Source organism: Nothobranchius furzeri, chromosome 4 (assembly GCF_043380555.1).
Source record: "Nothobranchius furzeri strain GRZ-AD chromosome 4, NfurGRZ-RIMD1, whole genome shotgun sequence".
In the NCBI taxonomy this organism is placed as follows: Eukaryota; Metazoa; Chordata; class Actinopteri; order Cyprinodontiformes; family Nothobranchiidae; genus Nothobranchius; species Nothobranchius furzeri.
The window spans coordinates 59334531-59353174 of NC_091744.1; the positions used below are offsets into that span (position 1 = coordinate 59334531).

Here is an 18644-nt window from a genome sequence, read left to right on the forward strand (position 1 = left end):
TTTCAGGTGCATTTCCGCCACCTACTGAATGGGAGTGTGAGTTGAAGTGGGGAGTATCCTACAAAAAAAAAAAAAGTCACGGGCTGTTTTTACTTTCACCATATTTTTAGGGAAACATGAGGGAAACCTGGAGGGAGAACTGGGTGGGTGGGGCTGGTGGAGACCAAAGGGACACAGAACATGACACATTTACAGAAACATCTACGCAGAGTATGGACTGGAAGCTAACACCCCCTAAGGTTGTTGAGAACGAGAGAGACACCCCATAATACACATACTGGCCACTTTATCGAGTACACCCTGCTAGTATCGGGTTGGACCCCCTTTGCCTTCAGAACTGCCTTAATCGTTCATGGCATAGATTCAACAAGGTACTGGAAACAATCCTCAGAGATCTTGGTCCACACTGACATGATAGCTTCACACAGTTGCTGCAGATTTGTCGGCTGCACATCCATGATGCAAATCTCCACTTCCACCACATTCCAAAGGTGCTCTATTGGATTGAGATCTGGTGACTGTGAAGGCCATTTGAGTACAGTGAACTCATTGTCACGTTCAAGAAACCAGTCTGAGATGATTCAAGCTTTATGACATGGTGCATTATCCTGCTGGACATGGCCATCAGAAGATGGGTACACTGTGGTCATAAAGGGATGGACAAGGTCAGCAACAATACTCAGGTAGTCTGTGGCATTGCAACGATAATCAATTAATACTAAGGGACCCAAAGTGTGCCAGGAAAATGTTCCCCATATCATTCCACCACCACCACTAGCCTGAACTGTTGATACAAGGCAGGATGGATCCATGCTTTCCTGTTGTTGATGCCAAATTCTGACCCTACCATCCGAATGTTGCAGCAGAAATTCAGACTCATCAGACCAGGCAACATTTTTCCAATCTTCTATTGTCCATTTTTGGTGAGCCTGTGCGAATTGTAGCCTCAGGTTCCTGTTCTTAGCTGACAGGAGTGGCATCCAGCGTGGTCTTCTGCTGTTGTAGCCCATCTGCCTTGGGATTCGAATGTTGTGCGTTCAGAGATGCTCTTCTGCTCTAACCAGTCTGGCCATTGCTGACCTCTGACATCAACAAGGGATTTTCGCCCACAGAAGTGCTGCTCACTGGAAGTTTTCCCTTTTTCAGATCATTCTCTGTAAACCCTAGAGATGGTTGTGTGTGACAATCCCAGAAGATCAGCAGTTTCTGAAATACTCAGACCAGCTCATGGCACCAACAACCATGCCACATTCAAAGTCACTTAAATCACCTTTCTGCCTCATTCCGAAGCTCGGTTTGAACTGCAGCGGATCATCTTGACCACGTCAACATGCCTAAATGCATTGAGTTGCCATCATGTGACTGGCTGATTAATAATTTGTGTTAACGAGCAGTTGGTACCCCATGAATTGGCCAGTGAGTGTATACTTATTGATGCTATATTTATTTATTGGGTTTTACATTTATGTCTTGATTAAATAAATTACTCTATGGCTTGTGTGAACATGACTAAGATTTATTAGAGTTGGGGAGGTCTTCCCTGGGGGCGACCAGTGAGGTGGTCGCCAACTTTTATTGGTGTTCTTGGGGTGCCACTGCATCTTTCTTCTCAAAGGAGACAGAAAATAGTGTCAGTCACATGAAACCCAAACTTGTGAGCTAACACAAAGCCTTATTGACTTCACTCCATCATGTCAGAGCTCTCGTAGAACGATCACTCGAGCCTCCACCTGTGGTGATTGTCTCATCCCGCGGTGCAATAATTCTTTTGGTCAGTCTGCTCTTTCTGTAAAGGGGACCAAACTTTGGAACTCTCTACCTACTGACCTAAAACTAGAAATGGACAGTAAAGTTTTTTAACAAAAAACTCAAAAAATGGTTAAGGTCTAAACAACAATGTCTACATGAATGGTTTTAAACTCTTACATTGCTGCTCAAAGTGCCTTTTTTTCTTTTTTATTGAAAATTGTTAGAAATTTTAATCTGTTTTCCGTTTGATTTATTGTTGATCTCTTTGTATTTTATTTAAATGTACTCTACTTTTTAGAAAGGTTCTATGGACAAGTGTTGCAAATTAGCACGTGTGCTAACACACTAAACACTGCATCTGGTTTGTCCAATGTGTCTATGTCAAATAAACATCACATGCATTTATTTTTTACTAAGGGTAACAAAATATGGAGAACACTGGACACTATTCCTGTTCCTATCTTGGCACAGAGACGACCACGCCTGGTGTATTTCCATCTCAGTATCATATTTACACTCTGCTGAACAAGTGACTTATTTTGATGACTTATTTGTTCATTTACATTGTTTTTACATCCTGAGTTTTGAATTTCTGCTCAGGTTAAGAATTTACATATGAAACATGTAATAAACAGTAGAATTAGCATTACTCGACCTTCACTTTAGGTTTGCTACAACTAGTAGTGCCCCCTAGTGGAGGCCAGACTAAACCATCACCTTTCTGGAGGCAACTATAGAACTAGATCAAGTAGAGCTATGTGAAAACCATAGGTGAAAACATAAAATCTGATAAGACTTTCACCAAAAACATAGTTTCACTTCTAACATATTGATCATTATAATAAGTCTGGCACACACATTTCAGCACAAAGAACATATTTTTGGGAATTTAATGGCAAAAAATGTTAATATTCATTTTGTTCTGAATTATGTGACTCAAATAAAGCAAGTTCATTTAGAAAAAAGATGGGTGGAAAATCTACAGCCTCTGATGACAGTATGGTGGTGGGTTTGTGTTTATTTATTTTTAGTCACACTCATGTTTAAAGGCCCAGAATCACTTTGTCTGGACACCACCCCAACCTCATGTCTCTGTATTTGACAGCAGTTTTGTTCCTTCTTTCCTCAAAAATACGACTCTGAGAATGAATACAAATGTTTCCGTCAGTGCCTTGGTGCAAGTCTGCTAGTTTTAGAGTTTTCATGGTTTTTCAGTGAGGCCAGGCCTGCCACTCCACCATAAATCAGACCTCTGCAGTGCTGTTGATTTAGCAGGAAGTCTGAGGAGCTGGGTCACGGTGACCTTAAAGCTCTCAGCCTTTTCAGCTTTGCATTGATGTCACAGTCGGTTTCACATCCCTGGAAACAACAACTTTTTTTTTTCATTTTTATTGAAGATTGTGATTAGTAAACAATGTAAAGCTGCACTTCTGTTTTTTTCTAATATAACAACATTTAGCTCACAAGTGAAGTTATACATGTGCCAAATAACACATAAAAATCTTGTATTTTTCATTTGACTGCTTTATGATGCAGAATAAACCTTTTAACAACATTTTCCCTATAAACAGACTCATGTAGACTGAATTTACCCACATTCTCTTAAACTAAGAACTCCTCCAAACATGTTCAAACTTTATTGCTGCGTGGAACTTTTTTTGTACATCTCAAACACTTTTGCATAGTTGTCTCATAAATATTGACTGTTGGCTTTGCTAGATTTTAAGGTACACAAAAATATTAATTTAATTAATCTTTGATTTATATTCTCTTCTCGTTGATGTTTTAAACTGGTTTGTGTGCTCTGCTAACACAGGTGGTTACAGTGATTTATACAAAGTGTTTTTTTGATCATTTAAAGTAGGGTTAAATGGAACGTTTGTACATAGATCATTGAATTTGAGCATTTTCATAGTTGATCATACAAATGGTATTTTATAAACATTTTCAGAACCTTCATATTTCCTGGTTGATTAATAAAAATTATCTTATTTATTAGTTGTAGTTGTTCCAATTAACCTGGGGAATTTACACCAGGAACATTTCTGCCAGAATGGAGAAAATAGGAAAATAAAAAATTTATAATTCACATAAACTGCGCAGAGTTTTTGACAGAAGCAGTTTAAGTTGCAATTTTAGCTCCACTTGTCTTTGCAGGTAGGTCGTGAAACTGGGATCAGTCAGAAGGCTATCTGCTACAGGTAAGATGTTCATCAACCTTTTAAAGCTGAACTGTGTTTGTGAAACCACGGCTACAGGAAACGTCCACACCTCAGAGACATACGATGGATTAGACTCCTGCTGGTTGTTTGATTCAAGTCCATATTTGTTCATCATTGTTCAAGTATTAACTTGGACTTTCTTGGCGTTGTCGACACACTGCATGTAGGCTGAAGCGATTCTTGAGCAGGTTAGAGTCTTCCCCGGGTTTTCCTTGTAGCATTTTAGTATCTGGTCCTGCAAGTCTCCACACACGGGCTGAACGTTAAAACGCCTGTGGAAAAGAAAAAGAAGCCAAGAAATACATAAATACATCTTTAATTCCCATGTCCTGTTATCATTTATGTCAGTCAGTATGGCTTTGTTCACAGAATGATAATAAGGACTCACGCAAAACGCTTCTGAGCCTCCTCTTTGCCTTCCTGGAAGTTCTTAGCAGACACTTCATAAAACTCTGAACACTGTGAAGGAAAACACACTAATAGTAATAATAATAATAACAATAATAATAATATTAAAAGTGATGTTGAGTCTAAGTGCCCCTCAGTGGAGAAAAATTGAAACAAAGAAGGGGAAATGAAGATTAGCTTTGGTTTATTTTCTGATTGTTTCACCTGAAAAAGTCCAGAAATTTAAAAGAAATAATTGCATGAAGAGACATAATATCTGGTGATAATAAAACAAATAAATAATCTGTTGCGTAATTAAGAATATAATTTATTTTAAAGTAGTGGTTCACTGAAAAACCCTTTTTAAATTTTTATTTCTATTATAATTGATCACTTTTCATGCAGGCTGAACATGAAAATAGTCTCCTACACCTATCTTCTGTATTAGCTTCTATAGAAAATAGACGGTGAGACTCTAGAATTTGAAAATCCTGACAGATTTACATCACGCTGTCACATAACCTTCATGGACTCACCCATCTTGGCTTGTGACGGGGAAGGCTGCTGCAGGAAACAGCAGAGAACGCCTCGGCTATAGAAGCTCATTTTTAGAATTTGCATCTCCACCACACAGCACAACTCCTTCAGGCTTGTGTTAATTGTGTAGAAAAAAAATCAACGTTGCAAGTCAAACTGAGTCAGTGGAAGAGTCGCGTTGTTGTCCAATCAGAGGTGAGATGTACAAATATCAGGAAATAAGACTACAAATCTTCGTCTGAAGCTCAGCTCTGACGTGGGAATTTTCTAGCTCCTGAAACTGGCACACTGAGGCTTTTCCCCCCAAGGCATTCATTACTACTAGGGACCACTGCAATTGTGTTGATTAACTGAGTGTTGAACACCTTTAAGAAACAGCGAGGTCCATATTGCGTGGAACAGTAGTGCAGATGCATCTGCAGCAGACTAAATGAACTTACCTTTGCTTGGAGCTTTGCTACATGCTCCTTGTAGAGAGTGCCTTTCTGTTTGATCTCTTTCTCCTTCTCCTCCAGCTGGTGAGCCTGCAGGAACATTACTGGTGCTTATTTTAAACACATAAAACACTCAAAGAGATTTTGACTCTTCTTTAAAGGAGAATAAAATCAGTAAAGAAGAACAATGCATAGTTTCTCCTGTCCTACCTTCAGCTCCATCCACTGGAACAGGATGGGAAAGAGAAAAGCAGAATAAGAAGAGGGAGGACTTTGTGTTTATGACGGAGATCTGGATAGACACTGAAACCACACATGTATTCTTTCTGCTTACATAAAGCTGGATCATGAGCTTCTCGTCCACTGCGATCATCTTCTCCTTTCTGATGGACTTTATCAGCTTCTCTGTGTGTGCTGCTTTCTCCTCCTCCAGAGTCTTCTTCACCTGCTCCTCCACCCAAGCCTGAGCTGCTGCCTTCGCCTCAGCTTCAGCCTGAGCCCTTATCTCCTCTAGCCTTCACAAGAACAAACCAATGACAGCCAAACATGGTCCAACAGTAAATCCCACAAGTCACAACCCGCATTATGTATTCTTACTGCTGCTGCAGATTCTGTCGGTTCTGGTTGATCTCTTCCTCCAAACTTCTCTGCATATCTGCCCTGATCTTCTGTCTGAGGTCTTCCTCCAACATTTTAAGAGTCGAGGCTGCAAATGAAAAAAAACTGTTTTCTGTTTTAAAAAAACAATAAATCACCTCATACTTTGTTTCTTACAGATATTTTTCTTTGTTATCAATAAAAACAAAACAAAAATAATCACTGATGTGTCCGTAAGGACAAGCCACACCCACCTGCTGCAGGTGGCTCTGGAGCTTCATCGCCTTCATCCGGGGCTAAACATGTGGTCATGATGGACTCTTCTTCAGCTGGAGCTGGATCTTTCACAGGCCTGTCGGAGGGTATCGCTAACAGCATTTTACACTGACAGGATGGTGAAGTTGAAGAAAGGTGTGGAGCTGCACCGGGCTCCAGAAGACGTGACGTTTTGGACTCAGCTGGAGGCACCAGAGACGTTTCTGATCCTGGAGGTAAAGCTGCAGCTTCAGCTGGAGCAGAATCATTAGGGATGGGTGGGATTATCGATTCAACTGGTGCAGGTGGTGAAGCGGCAGACGTAGGTGTCATGAGTTCACAGGGAGGTGATGGAGGTGACTCCACAAGTGGTGGGAGGACAACAGCTTCAATGATTTGTTCTGACATCCGCGACATAGTGGAGGTTTTTGCTTTTACATGAGGTGAAAGGAGGGATTCAGGTGGGAGAGGGATTTTTAACTGTACATCAGGAGGTGGAGGAGCAGAGTCAGGCACTGCAGGTGACTCAACCTGAGGAGAAGATCTGGACAAAGGTGGAGTAAAGACTGAAGGAGCTGTTTTGGACTCTGTAAGTGGAGGAGGCTCTGCTGACTCCAATGAGGCTGGAGGAAAGGAGGTGAACTTCACTGGGGAAGGAAGGGCAAGTTTCACAGGAGAAACAGCTTCCACTGATGGTGGTGATGGAGGAGGAGGTGTGAGGAGCGGTAACACGTGTTCAGCAGGCGCTTCAGGAAGTGGAGTGGTTGGCGGTTCTGGTGTGAGAGGAGGATTGAGCTTTGAGGAATGTTTCATCCGGTTGATGACTCTGTCTGACAGCTGTAAAAGACAAAGTAGAGTTAGTAACGCCCCCTGCTGGACACCAGAAGCAGGATGAACGTAGAACAGGACAGTCTGGAGCACTTTTCAACACCAGTTTCTCTTTCTCAGAGTTCAAATCTGTGAACTCTTGACTCTTGATATTTTCTGGTTCTGATAACATTATTTTAGACTTCACTAAATCTTTTGATATAGTCACTATTTGCTTTTCAATAAATTATGTACAGTAGGTCTTTAACATTGTGACTATGGTTTCACTCTGTTGGGTCTACCACTAGGGGACAGCCTAGGAGAGGAAGAAAGTAAGTGAGGAAGTGTGACAGATGGATGCCTGAGACTGTTACATGTGACGCAGGTTCAAATAAAGCTTGGAAGAGGAGTTCTTTCCTACTTGTGTTACTTTGTGAAACAGCTGCCGGCCATAACACTCATTGTTTCATCATCTTTGCCAGTGTGTATCCTTTAAGGGACTTCATTCTAAATTTAAATACTGTTGATAGGGGCATTCCCCAAGGCACTTCCTTTGGACCTTTTATATTTTCATTAATGATTTGTCCCTGTAAAAATAAATGGGAAAAACCACATGTAAAAACATTTTGCCCATGTGAAATTTAGCATAGAACATTAAAAAAATCACTACATGTGAAAAAAATGTGTTTTGCACATACACTGAAAAAAATAACTCTTTGGATTTACTTGATTTTATTGTGTTCATCGGTTCCACATGATTAAAATAAGTTTAACCAATAGAACATGTCTCTTTCCTTCTACTAATAAACTCTCTCCCAATCAAAGTATTTTATAATTCCCATGTAAATTTGGAACATTTTCATAGTAATAGTGTTAAACCTATAAATGTTCACATGTGAAGCCATTGGGATAACATACCACACGTTTACATATATCTCAGGTACCACATGTGTAGTCATGTCGACACATATTCTTCCTATGGGATCACGTTATGCCGTTGGAAGAACATTTTTCCAACCTGTTCTGTTCATTTATTTGCTGATGACATCATCTTATTCCACATTAAACCCCAACAATGCTGAAATGCATGAGTCTCAACATGATTTTAACAGACTGCAGCACTGGCTGTTTAATAAACTCCTTGATAAAATCAAAATATTATCCTATTATTTTATAGAGGAATATTTCAGTTCCTGACTTAAAGATTATAAAGATTAATCTAAAACTGCAATTCTTGGATTCCAAATGTTTGCAGATTTTTTAAAACATTAAACAGCTTTGAATTTGAGGTCAGGAAACATATTCAGCTTTTATTACCTAATATAAATGGATCTAAACCGCCTTAAGAGAAGGTGGGGGGACCCGGGACCCCCCTCCCCCAAATCCATCCATGTATAGTAGTTTATGCCGTTTTATTTAGCATTGTCCTTTTAGGACACATTGCTGTATCATTTAAGAACGCTTGGCTTTCCTTTAGAAGCTAAACGTAAATGTCATTGGTTCCTTTTTGTTTACTTTAATTCACGTTTATTTAGTGTCTTCTGTCTGATTTACAGCTGCATGATCCAATCTCATTATTTGTTCTATTTGGCTGAAAAATCTGGATTTTGTTGTTTAGCTTCTTAAACTGAACCGGCTGTGTGAGGAGAAGGAGGAATCCTGCAGCTTCCGCTCACCCGGATGCCCTTCACAAAAGTAATCCCTCCATCCTCCTCAGGAAAGCGACTCGGAGCGTTTCCTCCCATCCCTCCGCAGCTGCAGACAAACCCGATCCGTCCAGCACCACCAAGATTTCCTCCACCAGTTGGGGGACCTCTGGCTGACTGCGCCAGCCGCTCCCACCTCAACAAGAGAGCAGCTGCCATTGGCTGGAGCTGAACTACTCCTCCGTGGATTGGTCCAGGACGTGTTAAACCCACCGAACCGAGAGAGGACAGCGTGTCCTGGTGGGACACGACGTTCATGTTTACGGACAGAAACGTTGACATTTAATAAGAAGACACGGAGTGTGATGTTTTATTGTTGACAGAAACTGGTCCAACTTCACCTGAGAGCTGTGAAATGTTTAAATATCCTAAACAAATATTCAGTTACATGATCATGGAACAATTCCCCAGAAAAATGTCTAAAACACTTAAACACGACAAATGAAGACTAATAATTGCACCATCTGTGAATTAATGCTTACTGAGGTTCAAGTGATAAACAAAGATGGAGTCTGGAGAACATTTGTGGTTGAAATAAAAAAAAAAACAAGTTAAAACGTAAGGGTTTCTGAGTCTGAACAGTTCAAATCCAGAAAATCAGCTAAGTGCCTCACAAATCTGCTATTTCCACACAGTTAAATTACTCTATAACATCATTAGGTTGCATTGTGGGATTTAAAGAATATTGTACAAAAATGTACTCAAAACCACGAAACGCTACAGCCCATTCAGTAGCTTTAAACAGGGACACATCATTCTGATGTTTAATTGGGATCTGTTGATTGTGGAAAAAGTCAAATATAATCGTCTGAGAGTTAAAAAAGTTTGTTTGTTTACGGGATCAATTAGGACCTCAACTGTGTAAAAACCCCACTGCAGTCCAACAAGAGGCAGTCTAATCCTGCTGAGATCTCTGCTTCATCACTCTGCTTTCGTCTCTTTGACCTGCGACCCCCGCAGAGCCGCCTGCACGCTGCTCCACACCTCCGTGTACAGAAGGGTTCCCACGAAGACCACGGCCGTGCCCACCCAGTGCCAGGCAGTGAAGGGGTTTTGGAAGTAAAGGATGGAGAAAATGAGGCTGATGAACTTTCTGAGTGTCACCACCAGGGTGACAGTCAGGGACGTGCACTCTGTGGTCAGGATGAAAACCCCGCGGATGCACACATATCTGGAGAAATGGTTAAAGTCATCGACACAACTCATTGATCATGGACAGCAGAGCTATCTAAATAAACACAAATCAGAATTGTACACCAGTCTTTGTGGGAAGCTGGACTTAGCTTTACACCAGTTCGATATTTGAGAGCCTAAACTGAACTTCAGAAGCTTTGATAAGAATAACTTCACTTTAAGCAGCAATCCAGTTTTCACTCATTCAGCAATTACGTATGATTTCTTTAGTGATCCACAACAGTGACAGCCTTAACCTGTACTGTGATAAAATGTAGGTGATAATTCAATTTGATTTTTAGTAAGCCTGTCCCACTGAGCCCCCAGTGTTAGCCAACAGCGTCAGACATCCGCCCACATGTCCACCAAAGAGCATGCACAAGCATTTGCAGAAGTGGCTAGACTGATGCGGTTGGCAACAATTTTATAATACATACACACATAATATACATATATTAGGGCTGCCACAAACGACTATGTTAATAGTCAACTAATTGTCAACAAAACTGGCGATTAGCTGACTAATGGTGTCATTAATAGAAGTTTTGCTTATTGCACCAGGATGCTCTAATATGCTGCTAGTATGAAGCATAATCAACTATGTTCATTCATCCATCCATCCATTTTCATCCGCTTATCCAGAGTCGGGTCGCGGGGCAGTAGCCTAAGCCGAGAGGCCCAGACTTCCCTCTCCCCAGCCACTTGGACCAGCTCCTCTGGGGAAATCCCAAGGCGTTCCCTGGCCAGGTGAGAGACTTTTGGGCCATTCCCATCTGTACCGGGCCAGGCTGGGGCCGGGTAGCCCCAGTCGGCCCCAGCCTGGCCCGGTTGATTCCACACATCCTTGTCTTAAGCCCATGTGGGCTGATTCTACCCACCAATCAGAGGCTTGCTCTAATGGAAGGTGTGAATTTGCTGTCAGCAGTGGGTGTGTTGGCCCTGGTCGGCCTGAAGCAGACCCCCTCGAGAAGAGGGCTGAGAATGAGCCTTGGTTGGCCCGGAAAAATACCAGGCCACCCAGATATGTAAACAACCTACGCTACCCAGCCCGACACGGTACAGATGGGAATGGCCCAATAGTCCCTCCAGCATATCCTGGGTCTACCTTTAGGTCTCCTCCCGGTTGGACGTGCCCAGAAAACCTCACCAGGGAGGCGTCCAGGAGGCATCCTGACTAGATGTCCGAGCCACCTCAACTAGTGATCAGCTTCGTTCCATCTAATAATAAAGCTTATCAAACAACTTTTATTAACTTTGTAACCTGTTAATACAAATGTTACAGTCAAACGGAGGTAGGCACCTAAAACCAAAAATTATACATAAAAATGACTTGTGTTCACAAGAGGCATGGTGGCGAGGTTGAATCTTCCAATCTTAACTCAGGAAATGGCAGGACAGCCAAAGGTACGCCTCTGTAGCACGGCTGGTCCACACGTCGGCAGTCAGGGATCATCGACAGCTCTGAGGGTCTGCTTTACCGTAAAGATAAACAAGTTTATTTACCAGATTAATAATTCTGTTTTATCAAATAAAGTAGGTTAAGATTTAACACAGAAAATGTTTTGTGCTTTAAAAAAATATTAGTTTCTTAAATAAAATGTATTATATTCTAACATTTATTTTATTTGTGTCCAGAGACACAGACACACACACACACACACACACACACACACACACACACACACACACACACACACACACACACACACACACACACACCTTGTTTCATATTTCTTTTCCATCACGGTGGTGAAATGGGATCAGCCTGGTAGGTGGTTGTCGTGGTAACCTGGGTTGAGCTGCTTGATCTTGCTGAAACCTTGATACCGACCATGGACAGGACGTGGCCCACATGCTCACAATGGCCTCGGTCAGGACGCTAGCTTGCTGAGGTGTGCACGTAACAAACTCGTCCATTGATGAGGAGCACTTTTATTAACAGACGAAATAAATCATTAGCGTTTGTAATTAAAGCAAAAATACGTGACAAACATGTTCTAGAGGTAATTAAACTACCACCACTGCTGGTGTTGCCACACCTATGAATACAAGTAGCTCTGTTGATATCAACAACTAACTAGAGGTAAACTTACCGAGGCAACTCTTTGATCTCCGCCATAACGTACTTCCTTTTAAGGTGCTCGTACATCGCCAGTGGACTCCCGTGAAAGGAGAGTTTCACTTTGCAGAGTTTTGTCTTTGTATAATGCTCCCAAACTTTTGAGCTACGTCGCCGACTCGCCATGTTTTCCTTCTCTGGTCACCAGGGCTGAGCTGGATGACCACTACTGCGCATGAGCCTCGGACCTGAACGCGGCAACTGACCCGGATGTTGACTACTACATGTGCGTTGAGCAGAGGGGCAGGAAGCAACCGCAGAACGTGCCACAGCAGGCGAAAAAAAAAAAGTTTATAAAATAAACGACACGTCGACTATTAAATTAATAGTCAGCCATTTTGTTTGTCGACGTCGACTGATCATGGCAGCCCTAATACACACACATACACGCAGCCAGCTAGAGGTGCACATTCATGAATGTCAGGAGAAAGGCTTAAATGTGCAATACATTGTTCTGCCTCTAGATGGTGCAGTCAGAAAAAAAACTGGATTTTTGCTTTAAACCAAAGCCTTGATCTACTTGCAGCATCACATCCCAGTTAGAATAAATCTGAAGCACAAGTTGTGATTACAGATCCTTTCAGACAACAAGAAAAACAATCTATTAGGATCTGATTTGGGTATTAAAAGTATTTTAGTGCATAAGCGAACTAACAGTAAAAGGATACTGTGTGATGACATTCATCAGCAGGTAGATCCACATTATCGGCATAGTCACCCCAATCGTGGAGATTAGAACAGGAGCTGCAGAAAAAGTAGGATGTTGACATTTTATATGTTAAATAATGTTTTGTTTTCTGACAAATAAGCAGCAATTAGATTAGGTGTGAACTCACTGCTCTGATTGAAAAGGATGCTGTGATGGTAGATGTCTGTGGAGAGAAGCAGGAAGCCGGGCAGGGGGAGGCAGTGCTGAAAAAACAAACATTAAAAATTGCAAATCCATGAAAACTACAGACAACAGGAAAGGTCTGTGGTATCTGAAGATGAAGCAAAAGCTCACGTTATAGAAGAGAGCCTCTTTGGAGTGTTTCCCGTACTTCTTGTAGAGCGTCTCTTGGAAGATGCCCATCCTCGCAGACATCAGCAGAGCAAAGGTCAACATAGCAATGCCTGAATAAACAAAACCACATGAACAAAAGCTGTCTGCAAACTTCAGTCGGGTAAAACGTCACCGCTCACCTATAAGCCAGCGCATAAATGCATAAAAGCCGTGTTCTACTGATCCATCGCTGGACACGTCACGCTGAAACAAATCCAGTGTGTTAAAACAGCTTTTTCATCACTCTGCACTACAAGAGAACATGTCCTGCAGAGCACTCACCACTTGTTTGGCAGACATGATGGTGCAGATGAAGATACCAGCAGAAACAAGAGCTATAGACAGATATTTGCTGGCTGAATACCTGAGGTTATAAAGAGAGATGCAATCAATCTGCATGGATCTGCTCTACCACAGTTTAATATGAGCTGAGGAGGAAGAGCTACCTCTTTTTCAGGATGATTATTCCCAGGATCATGTTGGCGATCAGCGATCCCTTTGGATAGGAGGAGACCACAGTTCAGCCACAGGAGTGAGAAAAACAATCATATAAAACAGGAAACAAACACTTACTGATCTGAAGATCATGTGTAATGGCATGGCAATGTTAAAATTCAGAGCATAGTTGTTGATCACGCTGACTGTGAAGAACATGGCCACCATGATAACATAGTTACTGGAGAAATAAACAGATGCATTAACATCAGCTCTCCCTCTTCCCTGCTGCAGGAGCTTCATGTGAGATCCTTCTCCTCTCACCTGATGGCGATTGATGGTTTCTTCCTCCCAAAGTTTGTCTCAAATATGAAACCTTCTAAAGTGATGAAGACAAACTGTGCAAAGGTGACTATGTTGCCACATCCTGGAAACTCTCTGGAAGATACAATTCAGAGATGAGTCGTATCAACAAACATGATATCATCAAAGCAAACAAACACCCATAAATAACAAGATCAGGTTAAAACCCAGTAAGTGTCATCAAAGCCAGACTCGAGAGTTTATGTAGTTGAGCTGAGAAACAACTGTATATGTACACTTTTGGGTTAATGAGTAATTTACAGTAAACACAAGTATCACACCTCACACTCCTGTAATAAATCATATCTGTTTAAAAGTGCGTTAAAGCTGCGTTTATCAGTAAACTTGCCCCTAGTTTAGGTTTGAGTCACTGACCTCACCAGCAGCTCCAGAAACACCACATTACTACAACATCCGACAAAAACCAGCAGGACTGCAAACGCTGTCCCCATGGTGGCCCACGGCCGAAAAATAAAGCGCTACTTCCTAAAATGAATAACCGCGAGGCACATAGTTAAAAGTGAACCGACACCAGGTTTATGTTCCAGCAGGAAGTCTTCTCAATGAACACGTCTGAACTGGGAGCTACGTTTCCGGTTTTCCGGGGTCGTGGTAGTTGTAGTTCTATTTGAGAACTAGCTTATGTGGTTGGTTCGACCGTGTTCCTCTGATTTCCTCAATAAAAAAATAAAAATATAATGGAGATTTTTTCCCCCCAATAGCTAAGAAACGATTAAATACAGCAAAATGCATTAAACTAACCAGCAAACATTACTGCGCAATCGCCAAAAGCACGGCTCACGTTCAAACTTGTGATGTAAGCACGTCAATTGATATTGAGAAATGTGAAGATGGGTTACTCTGACAAAATTTATTTGCAACGCTAGCCCACTGAAGGGCGTATCCAGATTTTCAAAGTTACCGAAGTCTACCATCTACTATCCCATGTGCAATGATTACAATGTAGAGACCAAACTGAATTCCAATTTAATCATTTATTTAAAAACTAAAGTTGTATTTGAGTTTTTTGTGTGTACTCTTGAGTAAATCCATAGAGAGAAATATCTGAAGCATCACAGGGGCTCAAATTCACCGATATGAAAGACTTAATCAAATACTTAGTTGCCCCCCATCTTGGTGCCTGTACGTTGGGGTTTACCCCAGTGCATAGGCGTCATTTTAACCGGGGACGCCGGGGACATGTCCCCGGCAAAATTTGTGATTGGCAACTGTCCCCCCCCCCCCCCCCCCACACACACACACACACACACACATACACTTTCAAAAAAGCCTGCTGATGAGGATTTTTGTTTTACCAGCTCAGATCTTATACCAGGGGTCTGCAACCTGTTCCCATCAAAGAGCCATTATTACCCATTTCCCACGGTAATTTTGGACGGACCTTAATAAGCAGTGACTTAAGTGAAGCAGGCAGGTTGCGCTAGAAAATTTAGTTTAAAAATATGTCATAAATGTTTTCCCCCATCATTTTTATTTCTAAAATATGAAGTAAAAACTCACAATTTAATTTTCATTCATTTGTCATTAATATGTAGTCTACACCCGTGCGTTAAGTGGACCATCTTCCAGTAAAAGCAAAGCATCCAGCCCACCTCTCCAAATGTGTAAAATATGCATCAGCCGCTAGTTAGGCGCGCCGTCAGCTACGTCAGCCCAGACAAGAGCAGAGCAAATAGAGAAAGAATAGAGGATAATTCTGTCTGGATGTGAATGGAGATTACATTTTACAGCAGCCTGATCATCATTTAAATACGTAAACCATCACCTGTCTTCTAGTCCACTCTATCAGCATTATTTTAATTGGTGTGTGTGTGTGTGTGTTTTCCACTTCAAACACTGCATGGTCTAACCAACCAGACCAGCGTGTCCAGTAACATATTAATGTTACAATTAAACAGTTTCACTAGTTTCATATTAGGAACATTTCACCTGCCGTGGCCCGACCGCTTGTGCTCCACATGAACTTTGTGCGTGATCAAATGTCTCTACAGGTGCTTTCTGAGCTGAAGAGGCTATTCTGCCTCAGACTGGATGCGTCATGTGTCTCCATATTAGAGACGGGAACAAGCGCTGTTCAGCCAAAGTTTCATAATTTCATAAAAAGAACATTTTTCCAAGTGACACATCCCTCAGAGAGACCGGGTTTCCAGACCGCTTCAGTGGAAGGAAATCTTAACGCATGCGCCGTGGTTCTGTGCTGCGCTGTGAACCCCTCTGCAGATCTTCAGCCCACTGTCCACCGTGGGCGCTCCGAGCCGCGCTGAACACAGTGTCCAATATAAAGCTCTGAAGTTCTGATGGGAATCATTTCTTGATGGATTTAGTTACCTCCGCGATGTGCGTAACGATTAAAGCAGCTCATCTGTGTGTGCATCAGTGCGCGTCGGGGTAATTCTTTCAAAACAACCAACATCCTTGAGTTTATCCGTCAAAATAAAAGTCAAATGTAAATATCTGTAACCTGCCATTTAACTGTTTTGCCTTCCTGTGAAGATTGTTGCAAAGAGAAACAATTAAACTTGATTAACCCCAGAGCCACGCGTATTAAGCTGTACTTCGTGACTGTAAATGAGGGGGAAACGATTTAATCAGATCCTTTTCTTTTCAACATGGTTTAATGTAGTTTCATTCAGTAGTTGCACCAATCTAACGAGACAGAGCCTGGATTTGTATTCTGAACAGTTTAAACTGGGGAAGGTCAGAAAAGGATCCGATCAATTTGTTTTTCCCTCATTTACAGTGACGCAGATAACGGCGCAGTACGCCTGGCTCTGGTGTTAATCAAGTTTAATTTTATCTCTTTGCAACAATTTTCACAAGAAAACAGAACAGTTAAAAGCTGGGCTTGTGTTGACCGGATAGTTCCCGTTTTGGCCGTTTGACCGTTTATTTAGACGGAGAAAGAATAGAAAGAATTACCCCGACGCATGCAGACGAACTGACATTTTATTTCACTTAAATCGCAGATGTAGCTAAATCACTCAAGAAAAGATTCCCATCTGAACATCTGAGCTGGACACTGCTCAGCGCAGCTCGCTGTCAGCGTGCACTACATAAGGTCCACAGCGAGCTGAAGATGTGGAGAGGGGCTTGGAGCGCGTCGCAGAACCAGAGCGCATGTGGGAAGATTCATCCTACTGAAGCGAGACTTGTCACTTAGAAAATGTTCCCTGATTATGAAACATTGGCTGAATAGCGCTTGTTCCTGTCTCCAATGTGGCAACACATCCAGGAGCCTGAGGAGAAGCCCAGAATCTCACATCCTGTCAGCTCAGGAAGCGCCTATGATTACGCACAAGCGTGACGCGTCAACCCGGTCTCACAGTAAGTCCGGGTTGGAACTGTTCAGGTTTACGCAGACAATCTTTACATTTAGAATTGACATACAGATGTAAAATTAATGCAGTAAAATATAAAGCATTTTATTTAAATATCCATTCATTATTTTACAAGCACAGAGAGCCGCATCAGATGGATGGAAGAGCCGCATGCAGCTCCAGAGCCGCGGGTTGCCGAGCCGCGGGTTGCCGACCCCTGTGCTAGCCTACTTTATTGTCCCCAGCAATTTTTAAACCCCACTCAAGTGTATGGTTATTGTCCCCAGCAATTCTGAAAACAAACTGACGCCCTTGCCCCAGTGAATGAGAGGGTAGCCTCCCTCCGCCTACATATGGGGGGGATGGGTTCTGACTGTGGTCTGTGCTTATGCACCAAACTACAGTTCAGACTACCCACCCTTTTTGGAGACCTTGGAGGGGGTGCTGGAGAGCGCTCCTTCCGGTGACTCAGTGCAGGGGTCAGTGCACAACCAGCACTATCTATGGTGGGAACGGTGTGCTGCTGACCTCTACTCAGGACGTTGTGGATCGGTGGGCAGAATACTTCGAAGACCTCCTCAATCCCACCGACACATCTTCCAGTGTGGAAGCAGAGTCTGGGGACTTTGGGTTGGCCTCTCAAATCTCTGGTGCTGAGGTCACTGAGGTGGTTAAAAAGCTCCTCTGTGGCAAGGCTCCAGGGGTGGATGAGATCCGCCCGGAGTTCCTTAAGGCTCTGGATGTTGTGGGGCTGTGTTGACTGACGTGGCTCTGCAATATCGCATGGACATTGGGGGCAGTTCCACTGGACTGGCAGACCGGGGTGGTGGTCCCCTTATTTAAAAAGGGGGACTGCAGGGTGTGTTCCAACTACAGGGGGATCACACTCCTGAGCCTTCCTGGTAAGGTCTATTCAGGGGTTCTGGAGAGTAGGTTCCGTCGGATTGTTGAACCTCAGATTCAGGAGGAGCAATATGGTTTTCATCCTGGCCGTGGAACACTGGACCAGCTCTATACCCTTAGGGGGATCCTGGAGGGTGCGTGGGAATTTGCCCAACCAGTCTACAGGTGTTTTGTGGATTTGGAGAAGGCATTTGACCGCATCCCTCGGGGGGCCCTGTGGGGGGTACTCCGGGAGTAGAGGGTGCCAGGCCCTCTGATACGGGCTGTTAGGTCCCTGTATGACCGGTGTCAGAGCTTGGTCCACATTGTCTGCAGTAAGTCGGGCTCGTTTCCAGTGAGAGTTGGACTCCGCCAAGGCTGCCCTTTGTCACCGATTCTGTTCATAAACTTTATGGACAGGGTTTCTATGTGCAGCCAAGGTGTGGAGGGAATCCATTTTGGTGGCCTGAGGATCAGGTCTCTGCTTTTTGCAGATGATGTGGTCCTGTTGGCTTCATCAGAACGTTATCTTCAGCTTTCGCTGGAGTGGTTCGCAGCCGAGTGTGAAGCAGCTGGAATGAGAATCAGCTCCTCTAGA

The 18644-nt window shown here is 42.8% G+C and overlaps 2 protein-coding genes across 3 annotated transcripts; both read right to left on the reverse strand.

Moving 5' to 3' along the window:
- Positions 1–3413: 3413 nt before the first annotated feature.
- On the reverse strand, positions 3414–8991 carry LOC107388463 (histone-lysine N-methyltransferase 2B). 2 transcript variants are annotated; one of them, XM_015964008.2, is made up of 8 exons: positions 8665–8991; positions 6181–7018; positions 5927–6035; positions 5664–5844; positions 5540–5554; positions 5336–5419; positions 4360–4430; positions 3414–4243 (listed from the first exon to the last, which is right to left on the reverse strand). In XM_015964008.2, the coding sequence occupies exons 1-8, from the start codon at positions 8974–8976 to the stop codon at positions 4090–4092; spliced, it is 1764 nt and encodes a 587-aa protein (XP_015819494.1). In that variant the 5' UTR covers positions 8977–8991; the 3' UTR covers positions 3414–4089. The 2 variants fall into 2 exon arrangements, with proteins under 2 accessions (XP_015819494.1, XP_015819495.1); XM_015964009.2 differs by lacking the exon at positions 5540–5554.
- Positions 8976–14410, reverse strand: slc35b4 (solute carrier family 35 member B4). The gene is made up of 10 exons (XM_015964010.3): positions 14202–14410; positions 13788–13901; positions 13602–13704; positions 13475–13524; positions 13311–13392; positions 13169–13232; positions 12990–13099; positions 12823–12898; positions 12655–12730; positions 8976–9865 (listed from the first exon to the last, which is right to left on the reverse strand). Exons 1-10 carry the CDS (start codon positions 14276–14278, stop codon positions 9616–9618), a joined length of 1002 nt encoding a protein of 333 aa, XP_015819496.1. The 5' UTR covers positions 14279–14410; the 3' UTR covers positions 8976–9615.
- Between the last annotated feature and the right edge of the window lie 4234 nt (positions 14411–18644).

Coding starts and splice junctions, on each gene's coding strand:
- LOC107388463 (XM_015964008.2), bottom strand. CDS start 8,976: ATGTCAACGTTTCTGTCCGTAAACATGAACGTCGTGTCCCACCAGGAC. Junction 7,019..8,664: donor CTTTTGTGAAGGGCATCCGG/GTGAGCGGAAGC, acceptor TGTCTTTTACAG/CTGTCAGACAGAGTCATCAA. Junction 5,845..5,926: donor CGACAGAATCTGCAGCAGCA/GTAAGAATACAT, acceptor GTTCTTGTGAAG/GCTAGAGGAGATAAGGGCTC.
- slc35b4 (XM_015964010.3), bottom strand. CDS start 14,278: ATGGGGACAGCGTTTGCAGTCCTGCTGGTTTTTGTCGGATGTTGTAGT. Junction 13,705..13,787: donor AAACCATCAATCGCCATCAG/GTGAGAGGAGAA, acceptor TTATTTCTCCAG/TAACTATGTTATCATGGTGG. Junction 13,233..13,310: donor TCATGTCTGCCAAACAAGTG/GTGAGTGCTCTG, acceptor GATTTGTTTCAG/CGTGACGTGTCCAGCGATGG.